Source organism: Seriola dumerili, unplaced genomic scaffold (assembly GCF_002260705.1).
Source record: "Seriola dumerili isolate Sdu_G_001 unplaced genomic scaffold, Sdu_1.0 BDQW01000242.1, whole genome shotgun sequence".
NCBI classification, from domain to species: domain Eukaryota; kingdom Metazoa; phylum Chordata; class Actinopteri; order Carangiformes; family Carangidae; genus Seriola; species Seriola dumerili.
In genome coordinates, this window is record NW_019174497.1 from 6,948,951 (window position 1) to 6,964,950 (window position 16,000).

Genomic DNA, 16,000 nt, shown 5'->3' on the forward strand with positions numbered 1-16,000 from the left:
GGCCAAACAGGCCAGCTTTTTACAGTGGAGTGGTGCGCTTTACAAAAACCCGCCGTCTTTGGCTGCTGCGTTCTTCTTCTACAGTGCTGGTCCTTTCATACATACAACATCTGTCGCCCTCTAGCGGTAGCTTGTACAGTCTATGTACCATGCAGTGCGTTCATGGCTGTATTTTATCATGTTTAAAAAAATACAAAATCTGCACTTATTTACTGAACATTTATCGACCGTTATTCGTAATAGTTTAGTTGTGTGATGGGACAAAACATACAACTCCTAACCAAGAGGTGGCGGTAAAGCTTCAGTAAACCCGAGCGAGCGGAAACGTCGATCGTTTAAATGGTCTTTGTTTTGGGAGGATTCCCAGCCCCCCGTCTCCTTATCTGAAAACTAAAGAGCAAAATGTATGACAGGTATGTTAGTTTACTCATATACTCATATATTCCGTTAACATATCTGTCACTGGTGGTTTTAACGCAGCTGTAGGACTGCGTATTGTTGTTAGCTTACTGTTAGTTAAACCCTCCACCTTCCTGTCTTCCTCTTTGTGCCTGCAGTGTACTGTATGTGCTTTAAATCTCCACACAGCTCATGTTTCCAGTGTGTATAAATGTATCTGACAGCACGACAAATGTGAATTTATTCAAATAAGTCAACAGTTAAGATGGAGGAAAACCAGTACACATCATTGACGGTTCCTACGGATTATTTTCAGCAGTGGTGAGTTGGTGTTGGAGGTGGCAGGTCCTGGGTTTTCATTTTCATGCATGAGATGGAGAAAATAAATATCATTTGACCAACGATATCATATACATATCCGTATACTCTATATCTAGGCTTGTAGCAAGTGATAGTGCAATTATTATGAATGGAGCTACTTATGTAGGACTAATAGCTAAAATCATAAGTGTTATAAGAGTTGTAATTCGAGTATGTAACAATACATGTTCTAATTTCCAGTTAATTTCACAGTGATGTGGGCCCATGATTATCAGGGCTGCAATGATTAAAGAAAATTAGTTTTAGTATTAGTAACTATTTTACCTAGTAGCAGTTAATTATTTCATTTATTTTTCATGCAAAAATGCCAAACATTGACTAGTTCAAGCTTCTCAAATGTGAGGATTCACAGCCTTTCTTTGTTATATACGATACAAAATTAAATAAATTTGGTTTTTGGACTGTTGGTCAGACAAATTATGTTTTTCACTACTTTTTGACATTTAACAGACTAAACATGTAAACTATTAATGGAGCAAATAAGAATTAGGTTCATCAAGATTGAAAGTTATTTTTTAGTTGCAGTACTAATGAATACCCTGTAGCTGGTCTGACAGATTTAAAAGGACATTACACCATCACTTGCCACAAGCTTTATAAATGCACTTGCAGTGGCTCTTACCCAGCCTATTTTTCAACTGTAGTGTTTATACAGCTGTAAAATGAATTCTCCACATGTTTAATTTGTCGTTGAATATCATATCAATCACAGTCACAGTGATTTTGCAAGTCCTATTGAATGTTTGTATGTCTTCATTCCATTCTAGACACATTTTACTGAGGAGAACAATAGCTTTAGTGTTACAAAGACCTATGTGTGGATGTGAGAAGTAGGAGTTCAAGGTTATATGCTCAGATCAAATAGCCACAATGAAGGTGCAGTGAATGTAATGCAGAGAATACAAACAGGTGTTCATCAGCATGTTTGTTTGTAAGTATTGTGTCTTGTAAGTTTTCCTCACTCACTTCACACACTGCATTGAACACCAGACATAATTTGCCTTTTCTTGCTGTGTCCGGGTCCGCTTTCATTTTCTGCTTTTGCTCACCATCCTCTCCCTTCTCTCTTTAACCTTCTTCGTCCTCCTCTCCCTCTCCTCTTCTCTCATGAACCCTCTTCTTTAGGTACCAGTCCAGCCAGCAGCATCCTGAGGCGCAACATGTGATGCCATATCACAACATGGGCCACTACACAGAAGATCCCAGAGATGAGCCTGTCATGGCTGAGCTATCAGTCCATCGAGAGCCACCTCTTTACCAGGAACCTTTTTACCAGAACTATCCCGCAGCCCCAAATCACTATCAAGAGCCGATGTACCAGCAGAACGTCAGGGAGCAGCAGCAGCAGCATCAGCAGCAGCAGCAGCAGCAGCAGCATCTTGCAGTCCTGCACCACCCTCAGCACCACCATAACATACAGCAGCAGGAGCTGAGTGTCCAGCACCAGCCTCAGCCTGCTGGTCCACCTCCAGGTATAGACGATATTATTGATCCAACGTTCCCTCACACCTAAAGCAAGACTTCAAAGGTTTTTGTGTAGCCTATCCGTACCATACCTATACAAATATGTAGCAGCTGATTTATTTTGACTTATACTGCAAGGACATGATTGGCCTTGGCAAAAAAAAACTGATTGATGATGATTCTCCAAAATAATTAAACGTAGAGTATGTAACTTCTGCCACTAGGGATTGCTCAGTCAAAACAATAACTAAGGACGGTGTGACATTGTGAAATAGCGTGGGATCATAGGAGGTGTCTTCACCACCATTACCATCAGCTTCACTTGGTTTGGAGTCCTTCAGTGTCTCCAAAACAAATAGACCAGATGATTATAACCGGTAAAAACAATGAATAAAGCAGTTTCATATTAAAAATCAATGCGGTCACAGAGACCTCAGGGAAGGGCTGGGAGCTGAGGCTGCAGCTAACCTTTGTTTCAGTTGTTTCTCTGAAAATGTATGATCCAGACATTCAGGAGGTTTTTTACCGGCATCTGAATTATCCACAGAATTGTCCTTTTGTTCATAACCAATGGACCAGGGGATTAAAACCAGTAGAAACAAGTAATAAAGCAGTTTCCTTTTTAAAAATCAGTAATTTACTGGCGCTCTTTGCCCAACGCAGGGCATCTCAGAGTAGCTGAGCTGTCTAACATTTGCCTGGCTTTTTTCTCTCATAATTTAAGACCCAGACATCCGATGACTAAAATCCTTCATGTGGTTAAAAAAACATAGTTGAAAACAAGCAAGGTGTAAAAATCTAGAAATCTGTAAAACATATCTTAAAAATGTGACGTAAAACTGGATAAAAAGTCAATTTAGAGCTTCTGGCAGACACCCACAACAATGACACATACACAAAGGAGATATGATGTCAGTGACAGGAGACCACCAGTTTAAGATCACAGATTTCTCTGGTTTGAGAATTGATGGACATATTTGAGATAATGTAAGAACACAACTGAAAAAATATATAACATAGTTCTGGTCACTTTTAGACGTTTTAATGTGGAGAAGTTACATATCATAACTTTCATCTTACAGTTAAAAAGGGGCAAGTCACCTACAAATTATTTTTTTTATACCAACACCTTCATGTGTGTTGGTATGACACACAATAGTTCCCTTTCAGCCTACACTAAAAAAGTTAACAGTCATGTGTTTGTATAAGAAAAAAAAGTCATAAAATGTAAATCAAAATTCTCATAACGGCTTCTACGTTTAGGTTTTGGATCCATATTTACACCATTTTCCTCTGTGTTCCTCTGTCCTTAATGACAACGATTTTCTTGTGAATCCACCGATGGGTGTGTTTTTCCTTTTATCAGTCACTGTCACACTTCAACACTTTCCTCCTCTCTGTCCTAGCTGTGACACCAGTGAAGAAAAAGAGAGGCCGGCCTCCAAAACACCAGGCGGAGGAGGGCGAGACGCAGGAAGAGGAGGACGAGGCTGAGGCCGCCAAGAAGGCCAAGAGGGTTCTCAACCGCTTTAACGGCATGTCAGTGGCTGAGGTTATGGCCAAAACCCTGCCTGACGTTATTACCTACAATCTTGACATTTTGATAGTGAGTCATTTACTAGGGGCCTATTAAGAATTTATGTTTGTTTATTTGGATAATTAGTGGGTTAATGTTGTTGATGTGACAATTATACAAGGAAAAGCTGCCAGATTTTAAAACGCTTTACACACAATGTATCTGTGGCGTAAGATTTCAGCAACATAAATCTGTAGTTTTTAGGTCTGTTGCCATGGTAACCCCTTCATGTTTCTCCTCAGATTGGAATTAACCCAGGACTATTGTCAGCCTTCAAAGGACACCATTACCCAAACCCAGGAAACCATTTCTGTATGTTGAAATTCAATTTCATTACTGACTACAGGGAATACATTCCAGTATTCACTTTTCCACCCTGTTGGACACAGCGGCGGGTCCATCATTACAAAGTTTGTCATGCAGCTCAGATTTGTTCAAACTCGTAATTTCAAATGCAAATAGAGATCCCAAAGCCTCCAGAGATCCCAACACAAGGATGTGATGCAACTTTGTAACTTTCAATCCAATGTGTTGGTGCAGCCATAAAAAAAAAAAAATGGTGTCTTGGGTTTGAATATTTCACTCTGTGTATAAATGATGAGCTTCAGTGATTCACTGGAACAAACAGACAGCAGGATACACAGTATGCATGATACTGTTGTACAATGTTGAAAAATGTTTTTGTTCACTTTTTACGGGGTCAGTAAAGGGCAGTGTCAACATTTCACGGGCCAATAGAAAATGCATGAATGCCAAATTCAAATTTATCATGAGTGAATGTTTTTGCCAGACTGGTTTTCAAAATAAGAGGTCGCTAAGATCAGTGTGGACAATGATTTCATCATGAGCTTTAAGGTCTAGATAAAGTTACCACACTGTTTCTAAAGTATAACAGACACAGAGTATTTCTTGTCTCTCAGCATCTTTTACATGTGTAATTTTAGTCTTTACGAATCGTGCACTTTTTATTGTTATGCTGGCGAGGCAGCCAAAAATATTTGATACTGCTGCCGTCAGTGACTGTACCTTTACCTCAGCAGGTCACTATATCAGCACAGCACTGAGCAACAATTTAAAATGAAAATATTTTATTGCGTGGCAGAATCTGCTATCATCACCAGCTCACGACATTATGTTAGAAAACAAACCTGCACATTTTCCAGCTGTCAAATAACATTTCAACCCCTCTATTCTCTGCAGGGAAATGTCTGTTTCTCTCTGGTCTGACTGAAGAGCAGCTCAACTACATGCACGATCAGAGCCTGCCGGAGAAATACAGCATCGGCTTCACCAACATGGTGGAGAGGACCACACCTGGCAGCAAGGACCTCTCCAGGTGAGGAAAAAAAAACACACATTGATGTATAAAGTTTATAGAAATGCAGTTTCACTTAAAAGATGTTATTTACATGCACAATTTAGTCATTTTACAGCTGATATGATTCAGAGTTAGTGGAGCTGAAGACTGAATTCTAAGATCATCATTAGCGAGGGTGTAATCCAGTGTGTATGTTCAGAAAAAACATTGAAAATATTTTCTGGTTTCATGTTTTTGTTCCAGTAAGGAGATTCGTGAAGGAGGTCGACAGTTACTTGACAAGCTGCAGAAGTACAAGCCATTAATAGCAGCTTTTAATGGCAAAGGTAAAATTAATGAAACACTCAAACTACTTTGCTTTTGTCCATTTCTGCTGGAAGTGTTTATGTGGCTTATTCATAAAGCTATTTGATAAGTTGAACAGTGAATTGATATGTTTTTTTTTCTTTTATTTTGACAGGTATTTATGAAATCTTCTGCAAAGAAACCTTTGGTGTGAAGGCAAAGAATCTGGAGTTCGGTCTGCAGCCCTACAAAATCCCAGAGACTGAAACAGTAGGAAGAAACAGGACTTGAATTATTCTTAAAATATACTCAGCAATACAAGAAACAGTCCTCACAGCATATTTCCTGTCACCTAGGTGTGCTACTTGATGCCCTCATCAAGCCCTCGCTGTGCCCAGTTTCCCCGTGCGCAGGATAAGGTGCATTTCTACATCAAGCTGAAGGAGCTGAGGGACCAAATGAAAGGCTTGGGACCCAGTCACGAGGTGATGGAGACACAGTACTCCTTCGACCTGCAGCTGGCTAAAGGTAGAGTGTTGGATGCAGAGATTTTCTGAAACATAAGCAGGGTATATTTGTATCAGAATTCACATCTAACTCCTTTCTGATGGTTTCGTTCTGCAGAGGATGCCAAGAGGATTGCAATCAAAGAAGAGCAGGTGGATCCAGAGTATGAAAGCTGTAGTGGTCTCCACCACAACGCGAGGCAAAGCAGCAACATCACCAACTAAAAGAAACTGAGGAGAAGAGAACAACCAGGCCTGTATACCGTAGCACACAGGTAGTGCAGATATAGTTCTCATTGAATTTAGCTGGAAGTATATGCAATTGGACTTCCTTTTATTCATAAAAAAAATGTTTCAGGTGCTTTTGACATAACTGTAAAAATGACTCCAAACCACTGTGACTGATTACCAGTGGTGGAAGTATTCAGTAAGTATTCAGAACTTTTACTTAAGTAAAAGTAGAAATATCACAATTTGAAAATACTTTATGATAAAAGTCCATATGTATTATCAGCAAAATTTACTTTAAGTATAAAAGTTAAAGTCCTCATTATACAGGGTTCTTTCAGGGCCACATTTTTATCTTGGATTATTGTTATTGATGCATTTACATGTAAACCCCATTTTAATATTAACCTCGGTACAGCTGATTTTACTCTTTTTATGTACTTCCCAGTATGTTTTGGTAATTTACTGTATAAAATGTCTTGTGTTTTTGAGGCTCATGATCATGACTAACTCTAAGTAGTTATTACAGCCATCAGAAACATGTTGTGGACTAAAATGTAATAAAGCAGCATAAAATGAAAACACTAAGATACAATTACCTCAGAATTGTAGTACAGTAGTACTTGTGTAAATGTTCGTAGTTACTTTCCACATGGACACTGACTGATTACCTGTCTAAAGCAAGGTCATGGTAAAGTCTGAGGTGTTTTGTTTTTGGACAGTGCTGATATTAATTGACTTAGTGACCATCCTGGAAGTAAAAATTAATTTGTCAGTCACATAGATTATGACAAGCTTTGAAAAATGGTATTCACTATGTTAAGTTTACATAGTTTGCAGTAAATTACATAAAACACACAAAAACACTGCCACTGTCATTTAAAATATCTTTTGGGTGGTTTCCTGAAATTAGATAATTTGCTGAACTATTGCCAAGTTGTTAGCAAAGCAGTGTAATCCATCTTTATTGTGGTGTCTTGCAGAAATGGACATTGTAGGCCAGTCAGTGAACAACATGACACAGAACCACTGCGGCTGGAGATGTTCGCTCAGCAGATACCAGTCACACTGGCCACAACATGCATCAGTGAGAGTATAAAACCCGCTGATGACACCACAAAAGAAGAAGAGTCACACTGTTCCTGAGGGTTTGCAGTGGGACGCACAAGAAAGAAAGTGCCGACAACAGTCACATTTTCTAACTCCCACATGGACTGTGCATGTTTTTGGTGTTATTTTTTATCACTATTTATTGCATTTTTGTAAGGTATGTGTGTCCAGTGACTTATTTTTGTATTTTGAAAGAATGACATTTTATGATTTATCAGCTGTATAAATAGGTAATTGTACTCTGGAATTTCTAATCTAAAAAAGGTACAGAGTTATTAAATCTCTTCTAAAGCTGCTACATTTATTGTCTGATTGTTTAAGACATTCATGGGAAGCTATAATATATAATCCGTAATTTAGGAAAACACACACACAAGCCATCAGAAGAAATGATTAATGCTTTAGTGGATCAAACAAGATGTATAAAAAAAGATAAATATGAATAGGAAGTGTCCTATATCTATATATAATAAATAAAGGCAGTTGGATGAGGCAGGTAAACAGTGACATATTGTATTATTATTGTACAATTATACAATTGTTTGGTATTATACACTACCAAACAAAATTAGATAGTTCCAGAGACGGCTTAGAAGCAGTGTCCTCTACCTGTAAATAATAAATAAAAGGCACTTATGTGTGGCAGGTAAAGAGTAACAGTGTAGTTTAACAGGGGTTGTATAATGAATGAGGTACTTGTTATTACAACATTGATACAATGTGGTATGAAGATGTTATATTACAGATGTATGTGTTTATTATATGAGTTGAATTAATTCCGTGTTGAAAAACACTGGGACTCTCCTTTAACCTAGATAGATTTTATCATAGCAGTAGTAGTAATAGTTGTTGTACTCCCTACTGGACGTTCACGGAGAAAAATAATTAGGCAAATCAAATAGTGAAATACTGCACCGAGCTGCAAACCCCTTTAAACGCCACAGACTACCAGCCAATAGAAAACCACCTCGCAGAGTTTAAAAGTCGAGCAGCTCATACCAATGCTGAAATAGGCGCGTACCGTTATGTTTGGTTGCGACCTTATAATGCAGTTTATTACAAATACCATATGTAAACAGATATATTGATTACAAACTTATATTATTCAATAGTCTAAAATGTATTCCTTTGAAAAATGTTTCTTGATTATAGATAGAAGTTGTTTTTCTTTTTACACCCCTACATCTCAGACTTGACATCTTCCGGTGTCAAAGTTGACCGGCAGGACTGTCATGTCTTTGTTGCCTCTGTAGCACCCCAAGTATTGATTATAGAAGAGCGGGGTAGATGGAAAAATAACAGTTATCTATACAGAGGAGGCAGATTTAAACCTTACCCATAACAGGTATGTCTAAGCTTATAAATACTGGTAAACTGTGTACAGTTTCTTTGGGAGGAATCTCTGTGGAAGCGAAACCATTCATCCATGCTAAGTTAGCCGAGCAGCAACCCGTTGGCTAACATTAGCTGTACTTGTGGCACTGTGTCTGAACCGCTGTAAACAAAACCATTTATATTATTGTTCGGAATACGAAACACCTGATTTTAATAACATACCTTTAAACTACTTTTACATGCTAGGAGTGTACTCTAAACCTGTTTTAAATAACGGCAAATTGATAACTTGTTTTCATCCGGGTTTAGCTTGTTAGTTAGCATAGCCATGGAGAATGGAATTTGTTTACAGAATTTGGTGTTTAAGATATCTATTGTTTCATAATGTACGTTCTGCATAGCGGTATTTTAACTTCGTTTTAATGTATCATCATCATCTACGTTGTCCTTTGTTGGTATTATTTATGTTATGGTTTATCTTTTGTTGCTAACTCCACAGTTTGTCTACAATACCCTGCCACATGCATTCAGTTTCATACACTGCCAGACTCTTTAATATGCTAAACCACATGTACATCACCTCAACATGCATATATTGGTTTATTTAATAAAGTCAAACCACCCAAAAGATGGAAGAAAAGATGAATGGATCACTGCCTGTTGTCTCCCCGGAGTATCTTCAACAGTGGTGAGTCTTCCTCCTCACCACAGTGTGCCCATACAGGATCAGATTATAGCAGCAAAACTCTCTGAATGGCAAAGTGTGATGAAAATGAAATGAAAGCATGTGCAACCAGCTGCCCCTTTGACCTTTCTTTCACCATTTTTTTTCATAATGTCATTCGGATTGTACACCCTGAATGACAATTTACTTTATTGTGCTTTAATACAGGGAGAACAAAGGTGTGTCTGATCGTTTCCCTTAGTATGATGTGAAGCTTCACAACATTCTCACCATTGTTGACTATGGACTAAAAGTGTGGGTGCATCATATGGTGTGAAAATAATTTGCAAGCAACTCCCACTGACTCCCAAATTTCAGAACTGATATACACTTAGCTGTCAGTTTATTAGGTACACCTAACAAAAGTTACAGCAGACCTGCAATAAATTCTACCTTTATTCAGATTATGATGATCAGCTTTAGTTTAAACATTTATAAGATGAGATAGAACTCTAATAATCCATGAAGAAATTCTTGTACCATCAACATGCTCTAGTCAACAGACATGCTGGGTAGAGAAAATACATTTCTTAGTCAAATCTAAATATTACATACAATAAATAAAAATTTACACTGTGGCTATAGACATGGTTATGACAATGCAAAATAGATCAACATAGTTGACAGTGATGCATTGAAAGTGACAATTTATACTAACATTGAAATAATAAAACGATGTCCACAGCACTGAGAGCAGAAGCAAATCAGGTGGAGTGAAGATACTGCACCTTCTACACATATTGCACTCACATAGACAGATAAAAGATTAAAGAGCCGTTGATTCAACTTTGCAGCCATTTTAAGGCTGTAGTTTGGTAAGAGATTCTCTACTAAACAACTTGGACATAATAATTAGGTTTTCATAAAGGAATCTACATGAGGATTCATTGAGTCATAACAGTAATAAGAGAAAATGCATCAGTTGTGTTTATTCATTTATCAAACCAAATTATTTATCATGACAGTTACACTGAGATTGAGTTACACTCAGTCAAATACAGAAAATAGTTAAACAAAAAAAGCACAAAGGGTACATGAAACACTGGCCTGATTCCGGTTTAGCCCCACAGCACAACCCAGTGCCATTTTGTTCATTATACTGTTTTTCTTGATTATTCTTCCACCACAGGGTTCAGTCTGCCCAGCAGTTCCACGCTCTCCAGGCCCAGTATTCAGGCTTCAACTCCAACCATCAGTTTCACTACCCAGAGAGGCAGGCGGGAGAGGAAGCCATGGCGCACATGGCTAATCCAGATCCCATGATGGATCAACAGGAGCCTGCCAACATGGCAAAACGTACTTTGATCCCTTTTGAATAAAATAGCTTCACTGTATGTGGCATCTGGTTGTGGGTCAGGTTCAAAATTAGTTAATTTGTCATAAAGTGTCGATTCAGTGTGTCCACAGTAAGTGTGCACCTAAATGGGAATATCAGATTAAAAATACTGTAATACAACAATACATGGTGTTAGCATGCTGGCTAGTAGGCATGCCTTTGTAGAAAAGCTCTTTGTGGATTATTGACAGACTTTTCAAATATATTTAGTTTCCTGAAATAATTTAAAGCATTAATGTGGTTTGCATAGAAGCTTGGTATGCCACCAAACATTCCAAAAATTGAACTAAATGGAGTAATATTAATGTAGCGTAAAATGGAGTCAACAGTTCAGAAAAGTGTAAAAGTAGGGTGACTTGGTTCAGACAGTGCTTCCTTTTGAAATCCCCTTTCCTACCTCTTCTTACAGCCCCAGCCAAGAAGAGAGGCAGAACAGCTCAACCGAAGGAACCCAAGGCACCCAAACCACCAAAAGTACCTAAGGCACCAAAGGCACCAAAGGCACCAAAGGCACCAAAGCCTCCCAAGGACCCAAATGCACCTAGAGCCAAACCCGGTCCTAAGCCCAAGAAGGCCACTGATGCTCAGGTAGACGGCAAGCAGGAGAAGATCGATGAAAGCTTCAAGAAGGTGAAGAGGAAAATTGACCGCTTCAAGGGAATGTCAGAAGAGGAAGTCATGAAAAAAACTCTACCAGACCTACTAGACTACAACCTGGACTATGTCATTGTAAGGTTCTATTTCCATCAGTTTTACCGTGGAACCAAGTGCTGTGTTATTGGGAAACAATTTGAGTTTGTAAGATTCAAAAACATCTGCCGTTCTTTTTTCAGATTGGTATCAATCCAGGGCTGATGGCAGCTTTCATTGGACGATGGTTTCCAGGACCTGGAAATCATTTTTGTAAGTTATGTGACGAGAATGATTTTGAGTTTTGTAGTAGTAAAATATGGTTCCTGTGCTAGTCTGCAAGAATGATCAGAGGATGGTGAATAGTTTTGGTTTCTTCAAACTACCTTTGTTAGGACCAGTTAGTTTTAGGCCTTTGGAATCATCAGGGCTTTTTCTGTAAAGTGACTTTTACAGGTCAAATTTTTATTTTTATTTTTAATTTACTCTTCTTATGTCATAAATTAACATTAATCAGGAAGCTGTGACACCATTAACTTCAGTCAAATACATCAGCTTTCTCAGCTGCAGAGATGAACGACCGGTAACTTTTTGATTCCAGGGAAGTGCCTGTTTCTGTCTGGATTTACTGAGGAGCAGCTCAACCACATGCATGACACCACCTTGCCTGCCAAGTACAAAATGGGCTTCACCAACATGGTGGCCAGGGCGACGCCAGGGAGTAAAGACCTCTCAAGGTAACAACATGTTAGACATATCAGTGGTACCACTCATGGATTTTGATTTGATCTCTCACCACCATGCTTTGAGATCAGAGTTTTTATTGTAATGCTGTATTGTAACCATTTTCCTTTTTGTTTTCATCTCAACAGTAAAGAGTTACGCGAAGGAGGCAAAATTCTCGTAGAGAAGTTAAAGAAATACAAGCCTCTTATTGCTGTTTTCAATGGAAAATGTAAGCGCCCTTCTACGACAGAGGAACATTTGCGGTAAAATTATTCTCTAAAGTGAATTAAAGTGATATATTTCTGTTTTTTTTTCCACAGGTATCTATGAAATGTTCTGCAGAGAGTTGTTTGGTAAAAAACCACAGAAGCTTGAATTTGGTTTGCAGCCACACAAGATCCCCGACTGTGACGTGGTGAGAACTCAAACATGTCACAACTGTTTTAAAGGATGTTGATGAAAGTTTGACACATTTCCAAACTGACGTCTCTCCTGTGTGAAACCGCTGTGGATGTTTTAACACCATCATCACACTTTCATCCACATCTCAAGTGGTGGGATTATATTATGGATGTTGTCCATGTGAACTCACATCGTTCAGTATCATTTATCAAAAATTTGAAAAAATATTATTACTGATGTAATGATACTGGTTGATCATCATACCCACACTAATTTAAAATGGTATCATAGATTAGGAAATACAATGTCTATAGTGATAATTACTAAAACTCACTTCCAAAAATTTGTAACAAAAGTTAAAATTTTTGTCATGCTTGTAAAAAGAAGAGTGAAAAAGTTGAGTGACCCCAAACTGTGGCTGTGGCTCAGGAGAAAGAGCCGGTCGTCCACTAATCAGAAGGTCAGTGGTTTGACTCCTGGCTCTTTCAGTCCACATTTTGAATAGTTCTTGGGCAAGATACTCAACCACAAATTGTCCCCAGTGTAGCATTGTTGTGTGTGTATAATAGAAAATCCCTGTATGCATACAAAAAGTTCCTGTGAATGTGGCTTGTGGTCGATAAGACTAGAAAAGCCATTTACCAGACTGAATGTTCAAGGGCTTCCCTTTTCAGTAAAGTAACTGATGGCTACTTGATATCGGTCAAAATCAATACTAACAGCTGAAAAAGTGAGAATCAACACTTCTGCAAATTTGGAGACATCTAAAATATTTGTTCCACTTAACAGTGAAAAGAAAACAGAGAAGTTTCATGAAGGAGAGCAGCCAGTTTAGAAAATCTTTCAACAAAAACTTCTGCTTCAAAAAACCTTCAACTGACCATCAGTTCCCCCACACAGGCTCTGTATTTGATGCCGTCTTCCAGCGCTCGTTGTGCTCAGTTCCCTCGTGCTCAGGACAAAGTCCACTTCTACATCAAACTGAGGGAGCTCAGAGATCACCTGAAGGGCGTACAAAGAAGCACTGAGATCGAGGAGATCAACTACACATTTGACCTCGGTTTGGCCAAGGGTGAGTCAGGGACGAATGGACGTGTTTTTGTGCCTTGGCAGTTTTTCTTCTCTAAAAGGTTTATTAGAAAACAGCATCATGACATACAGAAGCAACACACTGCATAAAGCAATGAGCATCATTAAAATGACTTTTTTAAACATTTATGTGAGCATGGAAAGATGTAGCATCGTTGGCCTGACAGCTTCTGTGTTTCAGTACATCGTGATGTTAAAATCTTGCCTTTAGTTTAGTCTGTGGGTTCAGCCCAGAGCATGATTGACAATTTGTTTATTCTTGCTTTTTTGTTTTTCCATCATCAGAGGACGCCAAAAGGATGGCGATTAAGGAGGAGCAGTATGATCCTGGTTATGAAGATGCCTATGGTGGAGCATATGTAGAGAAAGGACCTGAAGAGGCCCAGAGCCAGACCAACGGTCACTGTACATTCTCATCTGTAGGAAACACAGGTAACAACACACACTACTGAACCTGAGGGGGAGTCGGGATACAGCAGACGCGGTTCTGATCTCTTTAGCAATGGTATCTTATTCTGAATCATGACCACAGGGAAAAGGAATTCAGATAAATACAGACATCTCAGGTCCTGCCAATTAATCATAGTAATCTGGTGATTGAAATTTTTCTTTTTTGAATACAACCAAGTGGTGACAAACATGAATTGCTTGTTTTATCAGCTGTCTATATATGATAAAGAAAAGCATTAAAATCCTGACAAAGCTGGAACCAGTGAAATCTCTGGCTTTTTTTTGTTAAAAAATGTAAAGGATTAAACAACAGATTTGACAGCTTTTTTGGTAATAGGCTAATCAGTTCAGCTCTGGTGTAAGAGTAGAAATTGATGTGACTGTAAATACAAAACACAACCTATAGTATAAATACTAAGTTCTGTACTGTACATATTAGTGATGAACAGATCGGCTCTGATGTCATCCGTACCCACATGTATGCATAAAGCATCCACCTGAACAACTGATTTTCTACTGTTTATAGACCTGCACCCGATCACGTCATTACCATTATTTGTCTGTGGGATATTATGCGTGTTGATATGGTAACGTATTACACTGAAGTAGGCTGGTTTTAAATAAACAAACATTTAAAGTGAAAGTTCTCATTTTTGGTAAAATGAAAATGGCAACAGGTATTTCCACTATAGCCTGAACACAGGCTGACATTATTAATCCATTCAAACTACAATTCTGAATTATATCGTATTTTCTGAGCAAGATGCTGAATCCTTGCGTGGAGCTGACAAACCACAGTCCTTCAGGTAGTGTCACATTATCAGTTTGTTTGCTCTGTTTCTTCAGAAGGAGCACAGGAGGCGACCACGTCACAGACAGCAGGCGGCCAGCTTCCAGACGGACAGTGGATGACCCAGTCCTTTGCAGATCAGATCCCAGATATCAGTGGTGGACCAAAAGACGGCAGCATATGAGGACACAGGCTTTGACTCCTGCTGCGGTTCGGTCCTTCACCTCTTTTGTCAGGTCTTAGATTGTTTTCCTCTTTATTAGTGTCGGGGTGGAATATACACACATAGATGGACTTTTTAGAAATTTTGCAGAATATTCTGTGTTTTATTTCGTTTGTGACCTTGTATTCATGTACGATCGTCTTCATGGCAGTCTTTTTAAATATGTGAAATCAGGGACTTGACAATGATGCTTGACTGTCATTGGAGGAGGTCATGTATTTAAACATTGTTTTGCCTTTGTACCTTACTGTACTGTACTATACTGCACTGTGATGCAGTAGCTGTAAACATTCATATCTACTGTTTTAACAGTAGATAAAACTCCAGATGATTATTTTATAAGCTTGTCTGATCTGTGTGAGCCTATATGATCCTCTCTGTGAAATGAGGATTCAGCTAAGCATTAATATTTTTACATTCATGGTGCTATGAACTGACCACGATGCAAAGTGATCACCCGGTGAAACCAGACTCATTATGGATGTTAGAGGTTCCACCGAGGGAATTTCTGGCACGCCTTTCAATACAATGTTACAAAACTCAAACAGGTTTTATTTTAAACTTTGTTATCACTGTTTTTGCTTTAGGAATTTTAGAATTATGTTTTGTATGTTCATGGAAATGTCATTCACAAGGAATTTTATGAAACATTTGTCCATTAAAATGTCCTGATGATGCTTTTTCTATATTATTGGTATTATTGTTTTTTGTATACAGTACATTATAGTTGGCACTTTTTATGCCTCTGCCCCGCGGCTAACTGTGGTGAGACATTTTTATTGTAAATTTTAATGTACAAGAAAAATCCAAAAGACAACATGGAATGTGGAGCCCAACACAAAAGAGATGGGCTGACATGCAGCAAAGGTTGTATGCTGCACCTCTGACCTCTGAGACACCTTAGCAGAGGTAGATTTACAGATCTGACAATGACATAAATAGCATACTGGTACTGGATACTTGCACATACATGCATACTATCATGCATATACACGTACATACATCTATGCATACATATATATATATAT

General features: G+C 38.5%; 2 protein-coding genes across 6 annotated transcripts; both read left to right on the plus strand.

Moving 5' to 3' along the window:
• Nucleotides 1-337: 337 nt before the first annotated feature.
• On the plus strand, nt 338-7,565 carry LOC111229702 (G/T mismatch-specific thymine DNA glycosylase-like). Of its 4 annotated transcripts, none has more exons than XM_022756135.1 (11): nt 353-413; nt 653-720; nt 1,906-2,252; nt 3,651-3,850; nt 4,063-4,132; nt 5,021-5,156; nt 5,382-5,464; nt 5,599-5,693; nt 5,780-5,951; nt 6,048-6,204; nt 7,141-7,565. In XM_022756135.1, exons 2-10 carry the CDS (start codon nt 665-667, stop codon nt 6,152-6,154), a joined length of 1,266 nt encoding a protein of 421 aa, XP_022611856.1. In that variant the 5' UTR covers nt 353-413; nt 653-664; the 3' UTR covers nt 6,155-6,204; nt 7,141-7,565. The 4 variants fall into 4 exon arrangements, with proteins under 4 accessions (XP_022611858.1, XP_022611859.1, XP_022611856.1 ...); XM_022756136.1 differs by having other exon boundaries at nt 370-404; XM_022756137.1 differs by lacking the exon at nt 653-720 and having other exon boundaries at nt 338-413.
• Nucleotides 7,566-8,482: 917 nt separating this feature from the next.
• On the plus strand, nt 8,483-15,660 carry LOC111229630 (G/T mismatch-specific thymine DNA glycosylase-like). Of its 2 annotated transcripts, XM_022756038.1 has the most exons (11): nt 8,483-8,612; nt 9,216-9,290; nt 10,456-10,622; nt 11,072-11,391; nt 11,496-11,565; nt 11,894-12,029; nt 12,165-12,247; nt 12,339-12,433; nt 13,321-13,492; nt 13,795-13,941; nt 14,806-15,660. In XM_022756038.1, the coding sequence occupies exons 2-11, from the start codon at nt 9,232-9,234 to the stop codon at nt 14,931-14,933; spliced, it is 1,377 nt and encodes a 458-aa protein (XP_022611759.1). In that variant the 5' UTR covers nt 8,483-8,612; nt 9,216-9,231; the 3' UTR covers nt 14,934-15,660. The 2 variants fall into 2 exon arrangements, with proteins under 2 accessions (XP_022611759.1, XP_022611760.1); XM_022756039.1 differs by lacking the exon at nt 9,216-9,290.
• The last annotated feature ends 340 nt before the right edge of the window (nt 15,661-16,000 follow it).